At 46.3% G+C, this 20,162-nt stretch overlaps 1 protein-coding gene across 2 annotated transcripts in view; it reads right to left on the bottom strand.

Moving 5' to 3' along the window:
- The window catches only part of KIF14 (kinesin family member 14), a 50,143-nt gene extending 41,077 nt beyond the window's left edge, over positions 1-9,066 (bottom strand). The window contains exons 1-2 of one of the 2 annotated variants that reach the window (XM_070384664.1): positions 8,994-9,066; positions 1,734-2,922 (exon numbers count right to left, since the gene is read on the bottom strand). In XM_070384664.1, coding sequence (XP_070240765.1) covers positions 1,734-2,809 — 1,076 coding nt within the window. In that variant the 5' untranslated portion in view covers positions 2,810-2,922; positions 8,994-9,066. The remainder of the gene's footprint in view (positions 1-1,733; positions 2,923-8,993) is intronic. The other variant, XM_070384665.1, reaches the window with a different exon arrangement.
- Positions 9,067-20,162: the final 11,096 nt, after the last annotated feature.

Genomic DNA, 20,162 nt, shown 5'->3' with positions numbered 1-20,162 from the left:
GGGGAAACAGTGGAAACAGTGTCAGACTTTATTTTTCTGGGCTCCAAAATCACTGCAGATGGTGATTGCAGCCATGAAATTAAAAGATGCTTACTCCTTGGAAGGAAAGTTATGACCAACCTAGATACCATATTCTAAAGCAGAGACATTACTTTGCCAACAAAGGTCCATCTAGTCAAGCCTATGGTTTTTCCAGTGGTCATGTATGGATGTGAGAGTTGGACTGTGAAGAAGGCTGAGGGCTGAAGAATTGATGCTTTTGAACTGTGGTGTTGGAGAAGACTCTTGAGAGTCCCTTGGACTGCAAGGAGATCCAACCAGTCCATTCTGAAGGAGATCAGTCCTGGGATTTCTTTGGAAGGACTGATGCTAAAGCTGAAACTCCAGTACTTTGGCCACCTCATGGGAAGAGCTGACTCATTGGAAAAGACTCTGATGCTGGGAGGGATTAGGGGCAGGAGGAGAAGGGGACGACAGAGGATGAGATGGCTGGATGGCGTCACTGACTCAATGGATGTGAGTCTGAGTGAACTCTGAGAGTTGGTGAAGGACAGGGAGGCCTGGCATGCTGTGATTCATGGGGTCGCAAAGAGTCGGACACGACTGAGCGAATGATCTGATCTGATCTGAAGCAACTTAGCAGCAGCAGCAGCAGCTGCTTAGATGAGAATTCACTGTGGAATCCACCCTTCTCGCCCTCCCAGTGGCCCTGCTGCAGGCTGCTCTGGGGTCCACGCTCTGTCCCTCTAGGGCCGCCAGCCGTGCGGGCTGTCCTGCTGCTTCTCTGCCCTGAGCAGTCCTGAGGCTCTCCCTGAGTTCTCGTCCCTTATCACTACCCCACATTCTCACTAAAAGGCTCCCAGCCCTATGGAACCTGCCTTAACCGCTGGCCATTCAGTTGACTGCCCACACTGCAGTCACCACGCATGTGTGAAGCGTCGGCTCAGTCACACTGGACTCTTCGCTGCAGCCCGCCAGGCCCCTCCATCCATGGGATTCTCCAGGCAAGAATACTGGAGTGGGTTGCCTCGCCCCTCTCCAGGGGGCCCTTGCCGATCTAGGGTCGAAACTGCTGCTTCTGTGTGTCCTGCGTTGGCAGGTGGATTCTTTACTGCTGAGCCACCTGGGAAGCCGCAGGGTCAGCACACCCTCCTCCAACACACTTAGGTCCACAACAGAGTTAAAAAAAAACTACCGACTCTGTGAAGTCTTCACAGTTGTCCTCAAAGCATTTAAAGATAATCAGATGCTACAGTCACACCAGGAGAGCCCGTCTTTTTCTCTCCCACAGGCACTCATGGGGAGAGATTTTTTTGCCATCAAAGTCAAACCTCACAGATCAGTGTGTGTACAACCGTGACGTGTCACAGACAATAAGGCAATGGCCACCACCCTGGAAAGGGTTTTGGAAGGACCTGTTTGGGGAATGAGTGACCAGCTGTTGCTCTTTTTAAGGGAAAGGTAGAAGACACCACCACATATGACAGATTTGAAAGCAGACTGCCTTAGAGATAGAAGCTAGTCAGACTTTTAAAACACAGATATATCTGGAGAAACTTACATTTGCAAAATATGGTGGTTCCGATTTTTTTGTTTTATAGCCAATCATCGAAAATAACCACATACTACCACTGAACCGGGAAGTTCCGTCTATAAAAAGGCAGTGCCAGCCGGCATGAAGACGTACCAACAAGCTCAGCAGGTTGGCCTCGGATAAAACTGGGGTCACCTACCGGTTGCTGAAAGGCCTGACCCTGACCGCCACGGTCACTTGGCTGCTCTCCACCTTCAGGGGCTCTGTTTCTGCAGAGGTTTTCTGAAGTGCGGTTTCTTCCTTGAGAAGGAATGTATTTTCACACGACCTTTCCCTTTGACTTGCGAGAAGAGAGCTCTGGGGAGTCTGTTTAACTTGCAGGGTGGGCCTCCTGCTTCTCAGAACGAAGGCAGCGGGGCTCCGAGGCTGCAGGACGCCATGCCTGGGTGTCGACCTGGGCTCTGAAATACACTTGGAGGGTGTCCTTTTCTCTAAGCTTTCAAATCTACGTGGAAGTTTCACGGCTTCCTTCTCAGCACCCCTGGGATGCGAGGCCCTTGCTCCTGACACTTTGATCTCTAACCTGCTCTCAGTGGGCCTAACTGCCACGCACCCTACGCGAACCGCTTCAGTCTGACTCTGGGAACCGGCGGGCGTTCGCTCACGCAGGGACTCAAGGGCAACGTTCTCACCTGCCCCACTGAGGGCAGAACGCGTCGCTGCGCATTTTCCATCAGCCTTCATTTCAAGGTCTTTTGGGTCTGGAGTTAAAGGTACTGAAGGCAAGTTTTTATCACTGTTTACAGTTTGTGCATTTATACCAGTTTCTGGGGAAGGCTGACTATTTTCTGTTCTGCCGCCCACATTCTGCGTTCCTTTCCACTTTTCCACGCAACCTGTCTTAGTCCGACGCTGTAACGCAAGGCATGTTCCTGCCGTTCTCGCACCAGCGTCTCCCGACTCACGACCAAGCAAAGAGGGTTCCTTGCTCCTGGTCGCTCTCCTCTGAAGTGTCAGCCTGCCCACAGGGTTAGGAAGGAGGGGTGTGTCTCCTGTTTTCTTACAGGCAGAAATAACGTAAGTGCTGTTGATGTCTCTGACTTTACTCGTAGATCTCAGTAACGGATCGTCATTTTCACACTCTGACGAGTCCGACCTCGGATGCAGCTTCAGCTTGCTGCCCTGGGGGATGACACTCAGGGATGACGTCTTCGTGGAGGAAGGAACGCCAAGGAGATCGCTGTCATTTCTGCTGTGTGCAGTGGAGGCTGACATGGTGGCAGAAAGTTATTTTTAAAAAGAATGTTGCTGAAGAAATGTTAAGCTCTTCTTTAGACATTCATTTGACTTCTGGCCATTTCTTATGCAACAGTTTCCAAAATTATCTGCTAAAATAAAATAAATAAATAAAATTTAGACTGCACAGATTACAAACAGGCTTTAAAAACACGAGGACCTTCCATGGGAAAGTGACTTCTCAGGGGCATACATTAGGTCATGATCTCCACTGAGATATGGTTCTCAAGCAGCTTCAGACAAATCTCTGACCTCAAAGATCATACAGTCATTGCTCAACAAATACGTGCCAAGATCCCATGAGGTGTCAGGCCCTCTGGTGGATACTATGAATTTCAAAGACAAAACTCTATTTTCATTTCCTTCGTCTAGAAAGAAATGTACAGATAAAGACTGTATCAGGTCAAATGTGCGAGGTGACTTAAAAAGATGTAAAAAGCACATGTCAAAGAAGATATAAGAGTAGTTAATAAGCACATAAGATGATGCTCAACATCATGGGTCATTAGGGAAAAGCAAGTCAAAACTATAATGAGATACCACATCATACCCATTAGGATGGAAACTATCCAAAAAAAAGAAAGCAGACAACAAGTATGCACAAGGACGTGAAGAAATCGGTAGGCTTGTTAACTGTTGCTGGGAATGTAAAATGGTACAACCGCTATGAAAAACAGTATCAGTTCAGTTCAGTCGCTCAGTCGTGTCCGACTCTTTGCGACCCCATGAATCGCAGCACGCCAGGCCTCCCTGTCCATCACCAACTCCCGGAGTTCACTCAGACTCACGTCCATCAAGTCAGTGATGCCATCCAGCCATCTCATCCTCTGTCGTCCCCTTCTCCTCCTGCCCCCAATCCCTCCCAGCATCAGTCTTTTCCAATGAGTCAACTCTTCCCATGAGGTGGCCAAAGTACTGGAGTTTCAGCTTTAGCATCATTCCTTCCAAAGAAATCCCTGGGCTGATCTCCTTCAGAATGGACTGGTTGGATCTCCTTGCAGTCCAAGGGACTCTCAAGAGTCTTCTCCAACACCACAGTTCAAAAGCATCAATTCTTTGGCGCTCAGCTTTCTTCACAGTCCAACTCTCACATCCATACATGACCACAGGAAAAACCATAGCCTTGACTAGACGAACCTTTGTTGGCAAAGTAATGTCTCTGCTTTTGAATATGCTATCTAGGTTGGTCATAACTTCTCTTCCAAGGAGTAAGCGTCTTTTAATTTCATGGCTGCAATCACCATCTGCAGTGATTTTGGAGCCCAGAAAAATAAAGTCTGACACTGTTTCCACTGTTTCCGCATCTATTTCCCATGAAGTGATGGGACCGGATGCCATGATCTTTGTTTTCTGAATGCTGAGTTTTAAGCCAACTTTTCCACTCTCCTCTTTCACCTTCATCAAGAAGCTTTTTAGTTCCTCTTCACTTTCTGCCATAAGGGTGGTGTCATCTGCATATCTGAGGTTATTGATATTTCTCCCAGCAACCTTGATTCCAGCTTGTGCATCTTCCAGCCCAGCATTTCTCATGATGTACTCTGCATAGAAGTTAAATAAACAGGGTGACAATATACAGCCTTGACGTACTCCTTTTCCTATTTGGAACCAGTCTGTTGTTTCATGTCCAGTTCTAACTGTTGCTTCCTGACCTGCATACAGATTTCTCACGAGGCAGATCAGGTGGTCTGGTATTCCCATCTCTTTCAGAATTTTCCACAGTTTATTGTGATCCACACAAAGGCTTTGGTATAGTCAATAAAGCAGAAATAGATGTTTTTCTGGAACTCTCTTGCTATTTCTATGATCCAGCGGATGTTGGCAATTTGATCTCTGGTTCCTCTGCCTTTTCTAAAACCAGCTTGAACATCAGGAAGTTCACGGTTCATGTACTGCTGAAGCCTGGCTTGGAGGATTTTGAGCATTACTTTACTAGCGTGTGAGATGAGTGCAATTGTGCGGTAGTTTGAGCATTCTTTGGTATTGCCTTTCTTTGGGATTGGAATGAAAACTGACCTTTTCCAGTCCTGTGGCCACTGCTGAGTTTTCCAAATTTGCTGGCATATTGAGTGCAGCACTTTCACAGCATCATCTTTCAAGATTTGAAATAGCTCAACTGGAATTCCATCACCTCCACTAGCTTTGTTCGTAGTGATGCTTTCTAAGGCCCGCTTGACTTCACATTCCAGGATGTCTGGCTCTAGGTGGGTGATCACATCATCGTGATTATCTGGGTCGTGAAGATCTTTTTTGTACAGTTCTTCTGTGTATTCTTGCCACGTCTTCTTAATATCTTCTGCTTCTGTTAGGTCCATACCATTTCTGTCCTTTATCGAGCCCATTTTTGCATGAAATATTCCCTTGGTATCTCTAATTTTCTTGAAGAGATCTCTAGTCTTTCCCATTCTGTTGTTTTCCTCTATTTCTTTGCATTGATCGCTGAAGAAGGCTTTCTTATCTCTTCTTGCTATTCTTTGGAACTCTGCATTCAGATGCTTATATCTTTCCTTTTCTCCTTTGCTTTTCGCTTGTCTTCTTTTCACAGCTATTTGTAAGGCCTCCCCAGACAGCCATTTTGCTTTTTTGCATTTCTTTTCCATGGGGATGGTCTTGATCCCTGTCTCCTGTACAATGTCACGAACCTCAGTCCATGGTTCATCAGGCACTCTATCTATCAGATCTAGTCCCTTAAATCTATTTCTCACTTCCACTGTATAATCATAAGGGATTTGATTTAGGTCATACCTGAATGGTCTAGTGGTTTTCCCTACTTTCTTCAATTTCAGTCTGAATTTGGCAATAAGGAGTTCATGGTCTGAGCCACAGTCAGCTCCTGGTCTTGTTTTTGCTGACTGTATAGAGCTTCTCCATCTTTGGCTGCAAAGAATATAATCAGTCTGATTTCGGTGTTGGCCATCTGGTGATGTCCATGTATAGAGTCTTCTCTTGTGTTGTTGGAAGAGGGTGTTTGTTATGACCAGTGCATTTTCTTGGCAAAACTCTACTAGTCTTTGCCCTGCTTCATTCCGTATTCACAGGCCAAATTTGCCTGTTACTCCAGGTGTTTCTTGACTTCCTACTTTTGCATTCCATTCCCCTATAATGAAAAGGACATCTTTTTTGGGTGTTAGTTCTAAAAAGTCTTGGAGGTCTTCATAGAACCATTCAACTTAAGCTTCTTCAGCATTACTGGTTGGGGCATAGACTTGGATTACTGTGAAAAACAGTATGGATGGCCTCAAAAAATTAAAATTAGCATATACTAAGTCACTTCAGTTGTGTCCGACTCTTTGCGACCCCAGGGACTGTAGTCCACCAGACTCCGCTGTCTGTGGAATTGTCCAGGCAAGAATACTAGACTGGGTTGCCACGCCGTCTTCCAGGGGATCTTCCCAACCCAAGGATCGAGCCCACCTGTCTTATGTCTCCTGCACTGGCAGGCAGGTTCTTTACTAGTGCCACCAAATTAGCATATGATCTAGCAATTCCACTTCTGGGTATACACCAAAAAGGACTGAGAGCAGGGCCTCAAATGAAGAGATACTGGCATACCCATGTTCACAGCAGCATTATTCATAATAGAGAAAATGGGGAAGCAACTCGAATATCCACTGACAAATGAATGGCTTACCAAAACGTGGTATATTCATACAATGGAAAATTATTCAGCCTTAAAAAGGAAACAAATTCTGTAATATGCTACAATATTGGTGAACCTTGAGGACATTATATTAAGTGAAATAAGCCAGTCCCAAAAAGACAAATAATATATGATACCACTTATATCAAGTACTTATAGTACTTAAAATCATCAGCAGAAAGTATAATGGTGGTGGCTAGGGAAGGGAGAATGGAGAGTTATTATTTAATAGATGTAGAATTTCAGATAAACCAGATAACAAGAGTTATGGGGTGGATGGCAGTGATGACCATATATTTAAGGATGTACATTTAAAATGGTTAAAATGATAAATGCTAGAAAAGAGAACATGTCAGCAGGGATTTTTTTTAAGTGCCCCCCAGTTTGGGGAGCAGCGAGGGGGACTAAGAGACACCCCAGCACCAAAGTTAAAGACTGGAGTGAAGCGTTTCTGCACGTGCTGAGCGCACATGACGTGCAAGAATGCCTCAGGGCAATGAGTCTGAGAGTGTCACAAGGCAGAGCATACCCAAGTAAGTACCAGAGCCAAGAAACACAAGCACTGTCAAGTAATTGCTTGTGCTGAGAAAACTTGTGCAAGATCAGTTAAGTATTCAGCCTGCCCTCTAGCAGTTAGACAACACAGTTGACAGGTATGTAAGCAAATATATGTCAACAATATCTATCCAGTAGTTAAGGAGAAGGCAATGGCAACCCCACTCCAGTACTCTTGCCTGGAAAATCCCATGGACGGAGAAGCCTGGTGGGCTGCAGTCCATGGGGTCTCTAAGAGTCGGACACAACTGAGCAACTTCACTTTCATTTTTCACTTACATCCATTGGAGAAGGAAATGGCAACCCACTCCAGTGTTCTTGCCTGGAGAATCCCAGGGACAGCGGAGCCTGGTGGGCTGCCGTCTACGGGGTCGCACAAGAGTCGGACACGACTGAAGCGACTTAGCAGCAGCAGCAGCAACAGTCATGTTGAGAAGAATAGAGAACAACAGAGACAGCGAAAAGGTCTGGCTTCCCGTCAACGCTGCAACCAACTGGTTATACTGATGTAAATAAGTCTTTAAATTTGCATGTCTGATTCTAACTTGCAAAATGACATCTGATGAAACTATTCCATTGTGAAGGCAAATAAAGGAACCCTCATTTAAAACAGAGCGAGGGGCAGGGGTGGAGGGTATCTGAACAGGAGCTCTCATGTTTTATCCCTTGCTATATTCACAGACTCTACAGGAAGAAGCTACTTCACATCCCAGGGCAAAGAGGAAGAAAGGTTTCGTCCTCACCTAGCAACGGCCCAGTCAATGAAAAACTAGCAGTTCAGCCACTAGGAGGTCATCACCACCCAGGCTGTCCCTCTCCTCCGACGGACTGTCATTGAATTCTCTCCTCTCCACAGGCAGGACTCATCTGGCTTAGGGGCTTCACTTTGTTGCCCCTTCTGCATTTTTTTTTACAAAGTGGATGTCTGTAGCAACCGTGTGTCAACAAGTCAGTGCCATTTTCCCAAGCGAGCATCTGCTCACTTCAGGTCTGTGTCGCACTCTGGAAATTCTCACAACACTTTAAACGTTTCCATTAGATGCTACTGGTCAAGGTGATCTGTGGCCAGAGGTCTTTGATGTTAGTAGGAGGACTCCCTGAAGGTTCTGATGATGGTTACCATTTTTACCAACCAAGTATTCTAAATGAAGGTATATACATTGTTCTTTAGACATAATACTATTGCACACATAACAGGCTACAATATAGCACAGGTATAACTCTTCAATGAAACAAAACATTCAGGAGACTGGCTGCGTGGTCTCCCTGAGCCCACACAATCTGGGAGGCGGGACCAGCTGCCCCTCTCCTGGGCTGGTCCCCACCTGAAGCTCGCCCGGAGCTGCAGCTCTCTGCTGGTCCCACATAGACTCTTCCTGCTAATACAGCAACTAAGCGTCGTATTTTTAAATTCAACCCCAGAGATCATGACTCTGGAGGTACAAAACAACAGAGGTTCATTTTTAAGTAACCTGTGCAAGTTCTAAATCATTAACAATCATGCCAGGATCGAAGCATCTCCCATCACCTTCTAACTAAAAGCAGGCAATCTTTTAGTTAATGATTTCCTGATGCGGAAGTAAATACAGAAGCAAGAAGAGACTGAGGACTTGACCCGCAGCTGAAAACCGGCTGGTATTTACAAGGAGCAGGACAGCTCTGGGTCTGAGGAGGGGCGGGGGTGTGCCCCGGGACACTGGAGGGAAGGGGTGCCCAGACCCCGGAGTGGGTTCCGAGAGGCCACCCCGCCGCCCGGCGGCCACGCGCCCCGAAGACGCCCTCCGAGGAGTCTGCGGCGGGGAGGGCGCGGCCCGATCCCGCCCCCGGCCCTCCCGGGAGAACCCCGGCCCGCCCCACTTGGGGACCCTCGCACCCGTCCCCGGGGACCCTCGGCCCTCCCGGACTCCCGAGCTGTCCACCCACCCCACCCTCGCCCGCACCGACGCGCCGCCCCCAGACCGCAGCCCCCACCTCGCAGGCTCCCGGCCTCTTCGCGCGGCTCACGCCTTCGCAGCCGCTCCGCGTTTGAATGCGCGCCCCGCCCTCCGATTGGCTGCCGGGCGCCGCGCACGCACGTCTTCCAGGAAACGCGCGCGCATCTCCTAGGCAACGGCCCCGCCCCCCCCGGGCTGCGCGCGCCGCGCGGGGCGCTGCCGTCCTGGAGCAGGGACGCGGGCGGCGGGGGCGCGCTCGAGAGGGAGCGGAGGTGCGCACGGGGGGCTTGGCGGAGGACCCGGACGTTGACGCGCTTGTCCAGCCCCGGAGCAAAATGAGCACCGTCCGTCCGCGTCTCCCCAGGACTTCTCTGTGCAGAAATAACTGCTTGCCCCCACGGTAGCCAGAGCCACTCACGGTTTTCTAGGATTTCCTGTGCAAAGCCTAGTGATGGGAAGTGCGCTGAATGTCTTAGATGGAAGTTTTTCATTTAATCCTGAATCCCTTACCAGGTGAATATTAACATGATCCCCCAGTTTACCAAGGATGGGCTGAGGTTTACAGTTAAACTTGTGAAAAATCAGACAACTAGCTGGCGGTGCAACTAGAATTACAAGCCCACCTCGTGAGATATAACTCAGTTTCTAGAAATATCCTAATAAGGTTTTGAAGCACGAAAAAATAAGTATACTTGCTGAAAACTAACCAGGTGAACGAGACGAACTCTAGTCGAAAAGATATTTTTAAGTAACTTTTTTAAATAACGAAAAGTGCAGATAAAGAAATTAGATTCAGTGGGATAGAAAGAGAAATTAGAATGGACTCTGAATGTATAGAAAAATTGAATGTATAATAAAATGCTCATTCTAAAACTCTCTCTAAAAATCATTCTAAAATTTATTGACATTAAGTTATAGAGCAACCATCAGAAAAAAAGAATGTAGTATTTATCAGGTCAATGGGAAAGTAATCAAGTTTAGAGAGCAAAGGAAGATACAGCAAAGGAGAAGACTGACAAACACATACATAAAAATTCTAAACTCATATATAGTTCAAAACAATGAAAATAAAATGTAGTAAGCTAGAAAAACACACTAAATATGACAAGATATAAAGATACCTTTCAATATTACAAGTAAGAGAAGTTTATAAGTAGAAATAGTTCAGTTCAGTCGCTCAGTCATGTCCGACTCTTTGTGACCCATGAACCACAACATGCCAGGCCTCCCTGTCCATCTCCAACTCCTGGAGCTTTCTCAAACTCATGTCCATTGAGTTGGTGATGCCATCCAACCATCTCATCCTCTGTCATCCCCTTCTCCTCCTGCCCTCAAACTTTCCCAGCATCAGGGTCTTTTCCAGTGAGTCAGCTCTTCACATCAGGTGGCCAAAGTATTGGAGTTTCAGCTTCAGCATCAGTCCTTCCAATGAACACCCAGGACTGATTTCCTTTAGGATGGACTGGTTGGATCTCCTTGCAGTCCAAGGGACTCTCAAGAGTCTTCTCCAACACCACAGTTCAAAAGCATCAATTCTTCGGCACTCAGCTTTCTTCACAGTCCAACTCTCACATCCATACATGACCACTGGAAAAACCATAGCCTTGACTAGATGGACCTTTGTTGACTATGTAATGTCTCTGCTTTTGAATATGCTGTCTAGGTTGGTCACAACTTTCCTTCCAAGGAGTAAGCGTCTTTTAATTTCATGGCTGCAATCGCCAGCTGCAGTGATTTTGGAGCCCCGAAAAATAAAGTCAGCCACTGTTTCCCCATCTATTTGCCATGAAGTGACCAGATCGGATCCCATGATCTTAGTTTTCTGAATGTTGAGCTTTAAGCCAACTTTTTCACTCTCCTCTTTCACTATTTACTCAACGAGTATTTATTAAGCTGCTTTTACAGTCAGACCTTAGACTAAGCAGTACGGGTAGACGTGGGTGGCTGTGGACCCTCCTCTCAAGCAGCTCACCAATTTCTGTTGCTAGAAATGTGCACTTTTAATTCTGATGCAAAAACCACTGGTATTGAAATTTTAAAACTTTTTTTTTACACTTATACCTAAACTTTTTTTTTTACAGTTGCATTTAATGGCTGGGTTTTACAGTTTATTTTTATCTGAATCATCTTTGTGTGTACACCCACTCACTCCTATCCCTACTGCTTAGTGTAAGGTCTGACATGTAAAAGAAGCTTAATAAATACTTGCTGAGTAAATACCAGACCCCTCTAGAAAGCAATATGATCATTTATAGAAGGAACATAAAGAGATTCATATTCTTTTCCCTAGTTACTGAACTACAAAAATTTATTCTTAGAAAATGTTTCAGTAGAAACCAAATAGTTTGTGGGCCCCAAACAGAAAAACTCTCCATGGGTTACCATGAGAGCATGCATCAAATGGTTAAAAATAAGGCAGAAAGATAATAAATTCTATTACAACAATTAAAGTCATTACAATTACAATTACAAATTACTAGCAGACAGTGCATGGCCTAAGGACCTGCTTCCGCCCCAGGCTGTGAGCACAGGACGGAGCAGGGCTTTGTCTGTGTCGCCCTGGGCCCCCGTGCCTGGCACAGAGCCCCTTCACAGGACACGCTTCCTGGACACACTTCCCTCTTCTCCTTCTTGCTCTGCATGAAGCTCCTGATTTAATTCCAACTATGGGAACAATCCTCAAAAGAATCAAGGGCCCCCTGTGAGCCGGCTCCAGGTTACGCAAGAGGGATTTCGGTCTTTTATTTATTACACTGAGAAGGTGCTCCTCTCTTCAGATCCTGCCCACAGCTCACCAGCAGGGAAAGTCACTTTGGGGGACCTCCGCTTCTGCATCTGGGAATTGCAGATGCAAATGCCACCTACCTTAGAGAGTCATGTGAGGATTAAATTAGATTATGCATGCAAAGTGCTTAGTGCGGAGCTGGGTACAGGATTATGCTCTACAAATGTAAGCTACTAAATTGCATCACCTAAAAACATTCTCCAAAATGCTGCAAAGCCCTGGCCAGTGCTGACGAGCTGCAATCATGCATGCACAGGCCGTCTGCTACAATGATGACACATTTTACTTTACGAAGGTTAAGGATTATGACTTAATCCCTAGAAATAACCGCAAGATGAAATAGCTCATTCTTTTGTGCTGGACTCGCTGGACCCTATTAAAAATCAGGAGAGAGCAATGAAAAACCATCTTCAAGGGGAAGCAGAACTAATCTCCATTCTGCTCTGATATGATTAACATTTTTTAGAACTTCAGATCTTCTATGCTTTTTGATGGAAGACAAGAAAAAGGACTCTATACGCCTGAAACTAACATGGTATTGTAAATCAACTATACTTCATTTAAAAAAAATAATATTGAACTAAAAATAAAAAGGAGTCTAGAAAATGCAGATGTGACCACAACGGGTTCAAGGGTGAGCAGCCCGCAGGCACTGCACTTCATCTCAAGCCCTGGGGCCTCTAGCCTAGACTCTGGGGACACGTCATCTCCTCCAACATCCATACATGTGGTCTCAGAGCACTGCCCCTCCCACCGGTTCAGGCAGACGGAATATTTCCTCACTATGACACAGCTGCTGGTTAAAACGCCCTGTAGTTCAAACCTGTCTTCAGATTTGACTCATTAAAATAATAGCTCCTCCAGGAATCTAAAGTCATACAATCTGCTTGCCACTCGAATCACTTTACCTCTCTATCCCTTGGCTTCTTAGCCTGTAAAAGGAAGAGATGTCAATAATAACTGGAAAACCCAAACCAGACAATGTAAGAGAAATTATTAGAAACAGACGGCACATGACTGTAAATCTTAATTGATGCATTTTGCTTTATTGACGACGCCAAAGCCTTTGACAGCGTGGATCACAACAGACTGGAAAATTCTTAAAAAATTCTTAAAAAGATGGCAGTACCAGATGATCTGATCTGCCTCCTGAGAAATCTGTATGCAGGTCAAGAAGCAACAGTTAGAACTGGACATGTAACAACAAACTGGTTCCAAATAGGAAAGGAGTACGTCAAGGCTGTATATTGTCACCCTACTTATTTAACTTACATGCAGAGAACATTATGAGAAACGCTGGGCTGGAAGAAGCACAAGCTGGAATCAAGATTGCTGGGAGAAATATCAATAACCTCAGATATGTACATGACACCACCCTTATGGCAGAAAGCGAAGAACTAAAGAGTCTCTTGATGAAAGTGAAAGAGGAGAGTGAAAAAGTTGGCTTAAAACTTGACATTCAGAAAACTAAGATCATAGCATCTGGTCCCATCACTTCATGCCAAATAGATGGGGAAACAGTGGAAAGAGTGGCTGACTTTATTTTTCTGGGCTCCAAAATCACTGCAGATTGTGACTGCAGCCATGAAATTAAAAGACGCTTACTACTTGGAAGAAAAGCTACAACCAACCTAGATAGCATATTAAAAATCAGAGACATTACTTTGCCAACAAAGGTCATAGTTAAAGCTATGGTTTTTCCAGTAGTCATGTGTGGATGTGAGAGAAGGACTATAAAGAAAGCTGAGCGCCAAAGAATTGATGCTTTTGAACTGTGGTGTTGGAGAAGACTCTTGAGAGTCCCCTGGACTGCAAGAAAATCCAACTAATCCATCCTAAAGGAGATTAGTCCTGAATATTCATTGGAAGGACTGATGCTGAAGCTGAAACTCCAGTACTTTGGCCAGATGTGAAGAACTGACTCATTGGAAAAGACCCTGATGCTGACAGGGATTGGGGGCAGGAGGAGAAGGGGACGACAGAGAATGAGATGGTTGGATGGCATCACTGACTCGATGGATGTGAGTCTGAGTGAACTCCTGGAGTTGGTGATGGACAGGGAGGCCTGGCGTGCTGCAGTCCATGGGGTCGCAGTCGGACGTGGCTGAGAGACTGAACTGAACTTCTTTAATCCACCAGAGGGAGACAAACCAAAAGAAAACATGTAGAAAGTGTTCAGAAGTAAAGCGAGCACATTCAAAGACTTCTATCATGTTAAGATAAAGAAAACTGATTAACTTTTTCACTCTCCTCTTACGGTCATAGCACACAAATCTATTGCAATTTATCCAAATTCATGATTTTTAAATTATTAAAATAAGGGTATGTTATCTGGCTGTACAAAAAAGAGAAAAAAACAACATCTACAGATGTTTGTATTTGGTTGCATTTTAGTCTCCGTGATAAAAAAAAAATAAGGAAAAAGTGCAACAGGACTATGGGAATTAGTTTTAAAGCCCAGAATAGCCGTGGAGGAAAAGTGATCAGGGCTGAGCTCCATCACCGCCCCGTGGAGGGACCCGAGGCAGGTCTCCCTGTCTAGTTCCCTCACCTCTGAAACCAATTTCTGGATCAAATTATCCAGTGAGACTGAAAGTTGCTCAGTCATGTCAGACTCTCTGCGACCCCATGGACTGTGGCCCTCCAGGTTCCTCTGTCCATGGAATTCTCCAGGCAAGAGTACTGGAGTGGGTAGCCGTCCCCTTCTCCAGGGAACCTTCCCAACCCAGGGATTGAACCTAGGTCTCCTGTGTTGCAGAGAGATTCTTTACCATCTGAGCCACCAGGGAAGTCTCTAAATTATCCAATAAGCCAGCAATTCTTAAATCCCTTCTTTATTTAAGGTGTGCCCGTTATCTCATTTAATCTCCACAACCTTATACGGGTGGTGTGATGATCATATTACTGCTGTTTTGCACATGAGAAGACTGAGTTTCCAGGCAGTCAGATCATCTGCCTGGTAGTATTGGCCTGTTTAAGTCACAGAGCCAAGTTCAGAACTCAGAGAATGGGGCTTCCTCCCCGGTGCCCTGCAGGGCTGCCCTGAACTGCTGTTTTTACAAAGATTCTTTCTGGGTCTCACATTTCTGTGACACTGTGATAAGCACAGGAGTTAAACGTAAGGGTGGTTTGAATCCCATGGATGGAGGAGCCTGGCAGGTTACAGTCCACAGGGTTGCGAAGAGTCGCACACAACTAAACGATTTCACTTTCAAGGGTGGTTTTAAATCTGTAGTATTTTGTATTTTCTCTCTAAATTCTGATACACGTTAGACCGAGAGTCTTAGAAGCAGGCACATCACAGGCTTGTGTTTGTATGTGGCTGATGAAATCTTTATTATAACTCAGCGACATCAGCGAAATACGTTTAGCAACACTGCCAGGAATTTTAAAAAGAAACAACTACATTAAGCAAGTAATCCTTTTTTTAATAGAAAAAGAAAAGGACTCAGGGATTAGTCAATGTTCCAGACACTCTTTTCTCTTTGAATGGTTTGCTGGTTTCATTCCAGAGAAGATTAGTAAGATTTAGATCCCTCGGCAACCCAAAGCCTACCGGGTAACCTATTTCTACATAAAGGGAGCTCTGGGACGGACTCACGAAGAACGCTTCTGTTTTTTTAAAAAAAGACTGAGCTTGACCTTCAATCAGGTGTCTTCTCCCCACGGTGGTTTGCCAACATGGCCCAAGGTCATTTCTGACATCTTGTTAAAAACGCTGCTGACGCTTCCAAGTAGAAGTGGAGCTGTTTTTCTAAAGTGGGGAATGAGTTGGGTGTCACTTAACTTTCAACAAGTTTAAAAACATGGTCTCGGTAAGAATGTTGAATTGCATAAATATTCAGCTCTCCATCTTAAGCCCCAAGTAGTTTATATTTACATAGCATTTACTGGTAAATTGTAATTTACCAGCATTCACTGGTAAATTGAGGATACAGAACTGTCTAAACTGATATAAAGTTAGTCTGTTCACATTAATCAGTCTTCTCACTTAAAAAACAGCATAAAAAAGATTGTGCCAAGTGACTGCTTGCCTTACTTGTGGCTTTCAGAGGGCAGCTGCCAAATAAGAGGCCACCTGGACAGCAAGAATTATCCATCACAGCCTTGCAGTGGGAGAAGAGCGTGCTCACCAGCCGTGCAGCTTCATGAATGATTCCACACCCGTCCAGAGGCCTTTGCTTGTTTGCAGAAGGCTTAATTTTTTTTTTTCTCTTAGACCACAGTCTGTTCTCTGACTCACTCAGGGCAGGAAAAAAAGAAATCCGGCATCAGAAAGAGTTGTGCGTTTCTTTTTCAGATCCAACGGTCTGGATGCAACAGAGAGTGTAGTGTTCCATTTGGATTAATGTTTCTCAGTTCTGGCAACGCGGGGATGAATAAGGGTGGAGTTCTCTGTTCTCTGTGGTGACAGTGTTTGCCCACGCCGTGATGGGTTTGTGTGCACTTTATGGGTTTAATTCATATGAAATGATATGAAACAATGCCCAAAGAACTAGTCTTCTCCACTGTCCTTTATTTCTCCCAGCTGCGTGTCTCCAATATTATTAATTAAATCACCACCATTCACTGGCCCCAAATGTCCACTCCAGAGGACAACAATATCAGGCCTGAGCAGTCTGACTTTATCTTCCTGAGAAAAGAAAGCGAAAACAGACTTCTGACTGATCGGTTTGCTCCGTCTCCTGAGTTTAACAAGGGGAATGAAGTCTGCGGGCCTAGAAATCTGTCCCCCTGTGTGAATGCTGAAAGCAGCCTGTGCAGTATAATGAGAACTGCGAACCGTAAAGCAGAGACGGGCCTGCTGTCCAGAGGCTAAGACTCTCTGCTGCTAATACAGAGGTCCTGCCTTCGACCCCTGGTGGGGGCACTAAGACTCCCCACGCGACAGGGCATGGCCCAAAGAAATTTAAATCTCAGAGCAGCCATAGGAAGAAAAGGAAAAGAAAAGGGTAATTCTTTTTAATAATATATTTTATTTAACCCAACATATCAGAAATGCCATTTCAATACATAATTAACCTAAAATTTTTAATTGAGGTATCGCCAAGTTACAATGTTATATAATTGTGAACAACGTAATTGCACATACAGTGTGCCACAGTGATCACACTTTTGAAAGACCACACTCCATTTATAACTCCTATAAAACGTTGGTTACACCCCCTGTGTGTAACACATCCTCGGAGCTTATTTATTTTATGCAGAGTAGTCTGACCTCTTACCCCCCACCCCTATTATGTCCCGCCCCCTCCCTCCCTCTACGGCCCCTATTATGTCCCGCCCCCTCCCTCCCTCTAGGGCCCCCATTATGTCCCGCCCCCTCCCTCCCTCTACGGCCCCTACTATGTCCCGCCCCCCCCCCCTCCCCCCTCCCCTCCCCCCCCCCTCGGCCCCCCTATTATGTCCCGCCCCCTCCCTCCCTCTAGGGCCCCTATTATGTCCCGCCCCCTCCCCCCCTCTACGGCTAACCATTGGCTTGTTCCCTGTATCTGTGGGTCTGTTTCTTTTTGTTACATTCGCTAGTCGGTTGTACTGTTCAGACTCTCCGTGCACGTGACCCCGCGCGGCATTTGTCTTTTCCTAACTCAGCGCCTTACAAGTCCGTCTGTGCTGCACGTGGCGGAACTTGGTTCTTCTCCTGGCTGAGTAGTATTCCATTGTGTATGTGCATATATACGCGGTGGGCTTCTTTACCCATTGATCCACTGACAGACAATATCAAAACGATTAGTGAGAGATTCTGGGTTCTCAGACATCCCGGTGTGTATCCTGCACTTACAGGGCCGGCCGCATCCTCAGTGCCCGAGAGCCACCGTATTGGACAGGGCAGGGGATAGAGGCACCCTCTCCCTCACTGCACGTAGAGATAAGAGAGCAGGACCTTATGACGTGGGTTCAGAATCAGTCGTGGGATAACGGCATTCTAGCTGGACGAAGGGGGCACAGTCCTGCAGCTCCGATCTCTGGCCACACACTCAGTGGCCTCTCGTCTCGTGTGTCTGGGCTTTAATTGGTCCTGCTGATGACAGGTCTGTAGTTTGAGGCTGTTTCTGATTTCACGAAGTTGTAGCCTGCTCGCAGCTCATATGTACCTGACTCTGCTCAGTCAATACTAATTTCAAAATTCATTCCATATGCTTTTTCTCGGTTCAAATCCCTGGCTTTCTCCCTGCAATTAATATAGGAACTCTGTTGCAAAAGAAGAACCGAGTCAGCAAAAGAGGGAGGGAACCAGTGGGAGCAATCGCGGGGACCCGTCTTCGAAACTCGCGACACATGAGCCAAAGGGGACAGATTCTCTCTGTGCCCAGCTGGGGAAGAGGGTGGAATGCCTTTGAGAAACACTACACCAGGTTCAGAGCTGCGGCCCAACCGCCCCGCTTATCTCTTCTGTTGCTCTGTGACATGACTCTGTTTCTGAGTAGCTGCAAGCCCAGCATTGTACCCCGGATTCTCAATGAGACGTGAGAGGCGACTGTACTAGAGGACCCAGGACCCCTCTGGCCTGGAGGGAAGCCCTGTGGGCAGCTAGACTCTGGATGACGTTATGATCTTGCCCCCGGGTTCCTTCCTCACCAAGCTCAGCGGTCTCCCTGTTAAAGCTCCATTTAAACGTATTAAGGATTCTGCCCCAACACCTGACCTTCCAGCATTGAGACTGAATTTCATTAGCCTGGTTTCTGTCATTTCCCTGAGCTGGCGGTGTCTTTAGTAATCTGGCCCTCTCCTGGAACATGGCACCTGATATTCCTTCCTCACCTTCCTCCCGAGGGCACAATGGGCTCAGAGCACTGTCTGTGTGCCAGGGTGGGGTCGTCAGGATGGCAAGGGTCCGCCCGCAGGGTGGTGGGAGCGGCTGAGGGCGGTGCTCCTGCCTGCCCCCGACCCTGCTCCCTGGAGGTGCAGGGAGGGGAGGTGGAGTCCACACGGACAGACCAGCGTTCTCTCAACGCCAGGCTTCCATTCCTGCTGTAGCCCTCTGCCCTGCGAAAGTCTCCTTTCTGCTTCCCCTTCTAGGAGGGGAGAGGTCTTCCCTGAGAAATAAGACAGGCAGTGAGGGGGCTTCCCTTTCTCTGCTCCCCACCCCTGCTCTCCGCAGGGGCCTCCCTCACCCCCACCACCGGCCATCCGTCAGTGCAGCTTTGATCCCTGCGGGTCTGGGGCCCTGGGCTGATGCCTGTGTCCTGGGCTCCGCCTTACCGGCTCCTGGCGCCCCCCAACCTTACAAACACACTTACTCCACACTCCCCCTCCACCCCCAAATCTAACAGAATTACAAGGAAATTTAGTCATCATTTATCCATAAATAAATATGAAGTCTGTATTATTTTTTGAACACTATTTTTTTAATTCGATATAATCTACAGCATTATGTTAGTTTCAAGTGTACAACATAGCGATTCAGTATTTTACAGATTATGCTCTATGTAAAGCTATTATAAAATATTGGCTATATTCCATATGCTATAACATTACTTCCTTGTATTAACAAATTTTTTATTTTGTATCTAGTAGTTTGTTTTTCTTTTTCAAATGTTTTATTTGGGGAGTGTAGTTGATCACAGTGCTGTTACTTTTCGCCACGCAGCAAAGCCCATCAGTTACACGTGTACATGCGCTTGTCGGATTCCGCTCCCGTGTTGTGCATTGTTTTAAAAGGGCGTGCAGTGGAAATCTTGCAGCTCTCTCCTTATAGGCTGCATGTTTGCCTTATTACTATTCTTCCAAACATACTTCCTCTTTTTTTACACATCAGTTCAGTTCAGTTCAGTCGCTCAGTCCTGTCCGACTCTTTGCGACCCCATGAATCGCAGCACGCCAGGCCTCCCTTTCCATCACCAGCTCACGGAGTTTACCCAAACTCATGTCTGAGTCGGTTTTGCCATCCAGCCATCTCATCCTCTGTCATGCGTATATGTAAAACGTTATTTTCAGTTAGGAATTTTCTGCATCTTTTATATTTTTGCATTTGTAAAAGTCATAAACTACTCTGTGGGAAACGTCTTAAAAACCCTGACGTCGTAATTTCCTTCCCAAAGCACCACATTTAATTAAATGTACCCCGTTGCCTAACTCACGTGGCAGCAGCTTTGTCAACTCTAAGATGCTGCCTGGTTTCAGAATCACTTTGTCATTATTTCCCAATTCCAACCATTTACCATCCTCTATGATCCCAAAGTAAATATCACCAGGCATTAAAACAGAAAACAAACAAAATGTCAAACTGTCCTTCCGTTAGCAGATTCTTGGCTCTCCTCTAGCTGTGCCGGGCGGTGAGAGCACCACCCACGACACACGCGTTCCTGACGGCTGGCTGCCGTTTGGGGGGCTGAGCCGTGTCCCTGGATGCAACAAGGCACGTCTCCTCTCATAGCAGCGGTGGGCAGTGCGGTCCTGGTCGGGGCTGGGAGCAGTGCG

Source organism: Bos mutus, chromosome 16 (genome assembly GCF_027580195.1).
Source record: "Bos mutus isolate GX-2022 chromosome 16, NWIPB_WYAK_1.1, whole genome shotgun sequence".
NCBI lineage: Eukaryota > Metazoa > Chordata > Mammalia > Artiodactyla > Bovidae > Bos > Bos mutus.
Note: the sequence above shows the minus strand (reverse complement) of the source record. Positions and strands in the feature narration are given on the sequence as shown.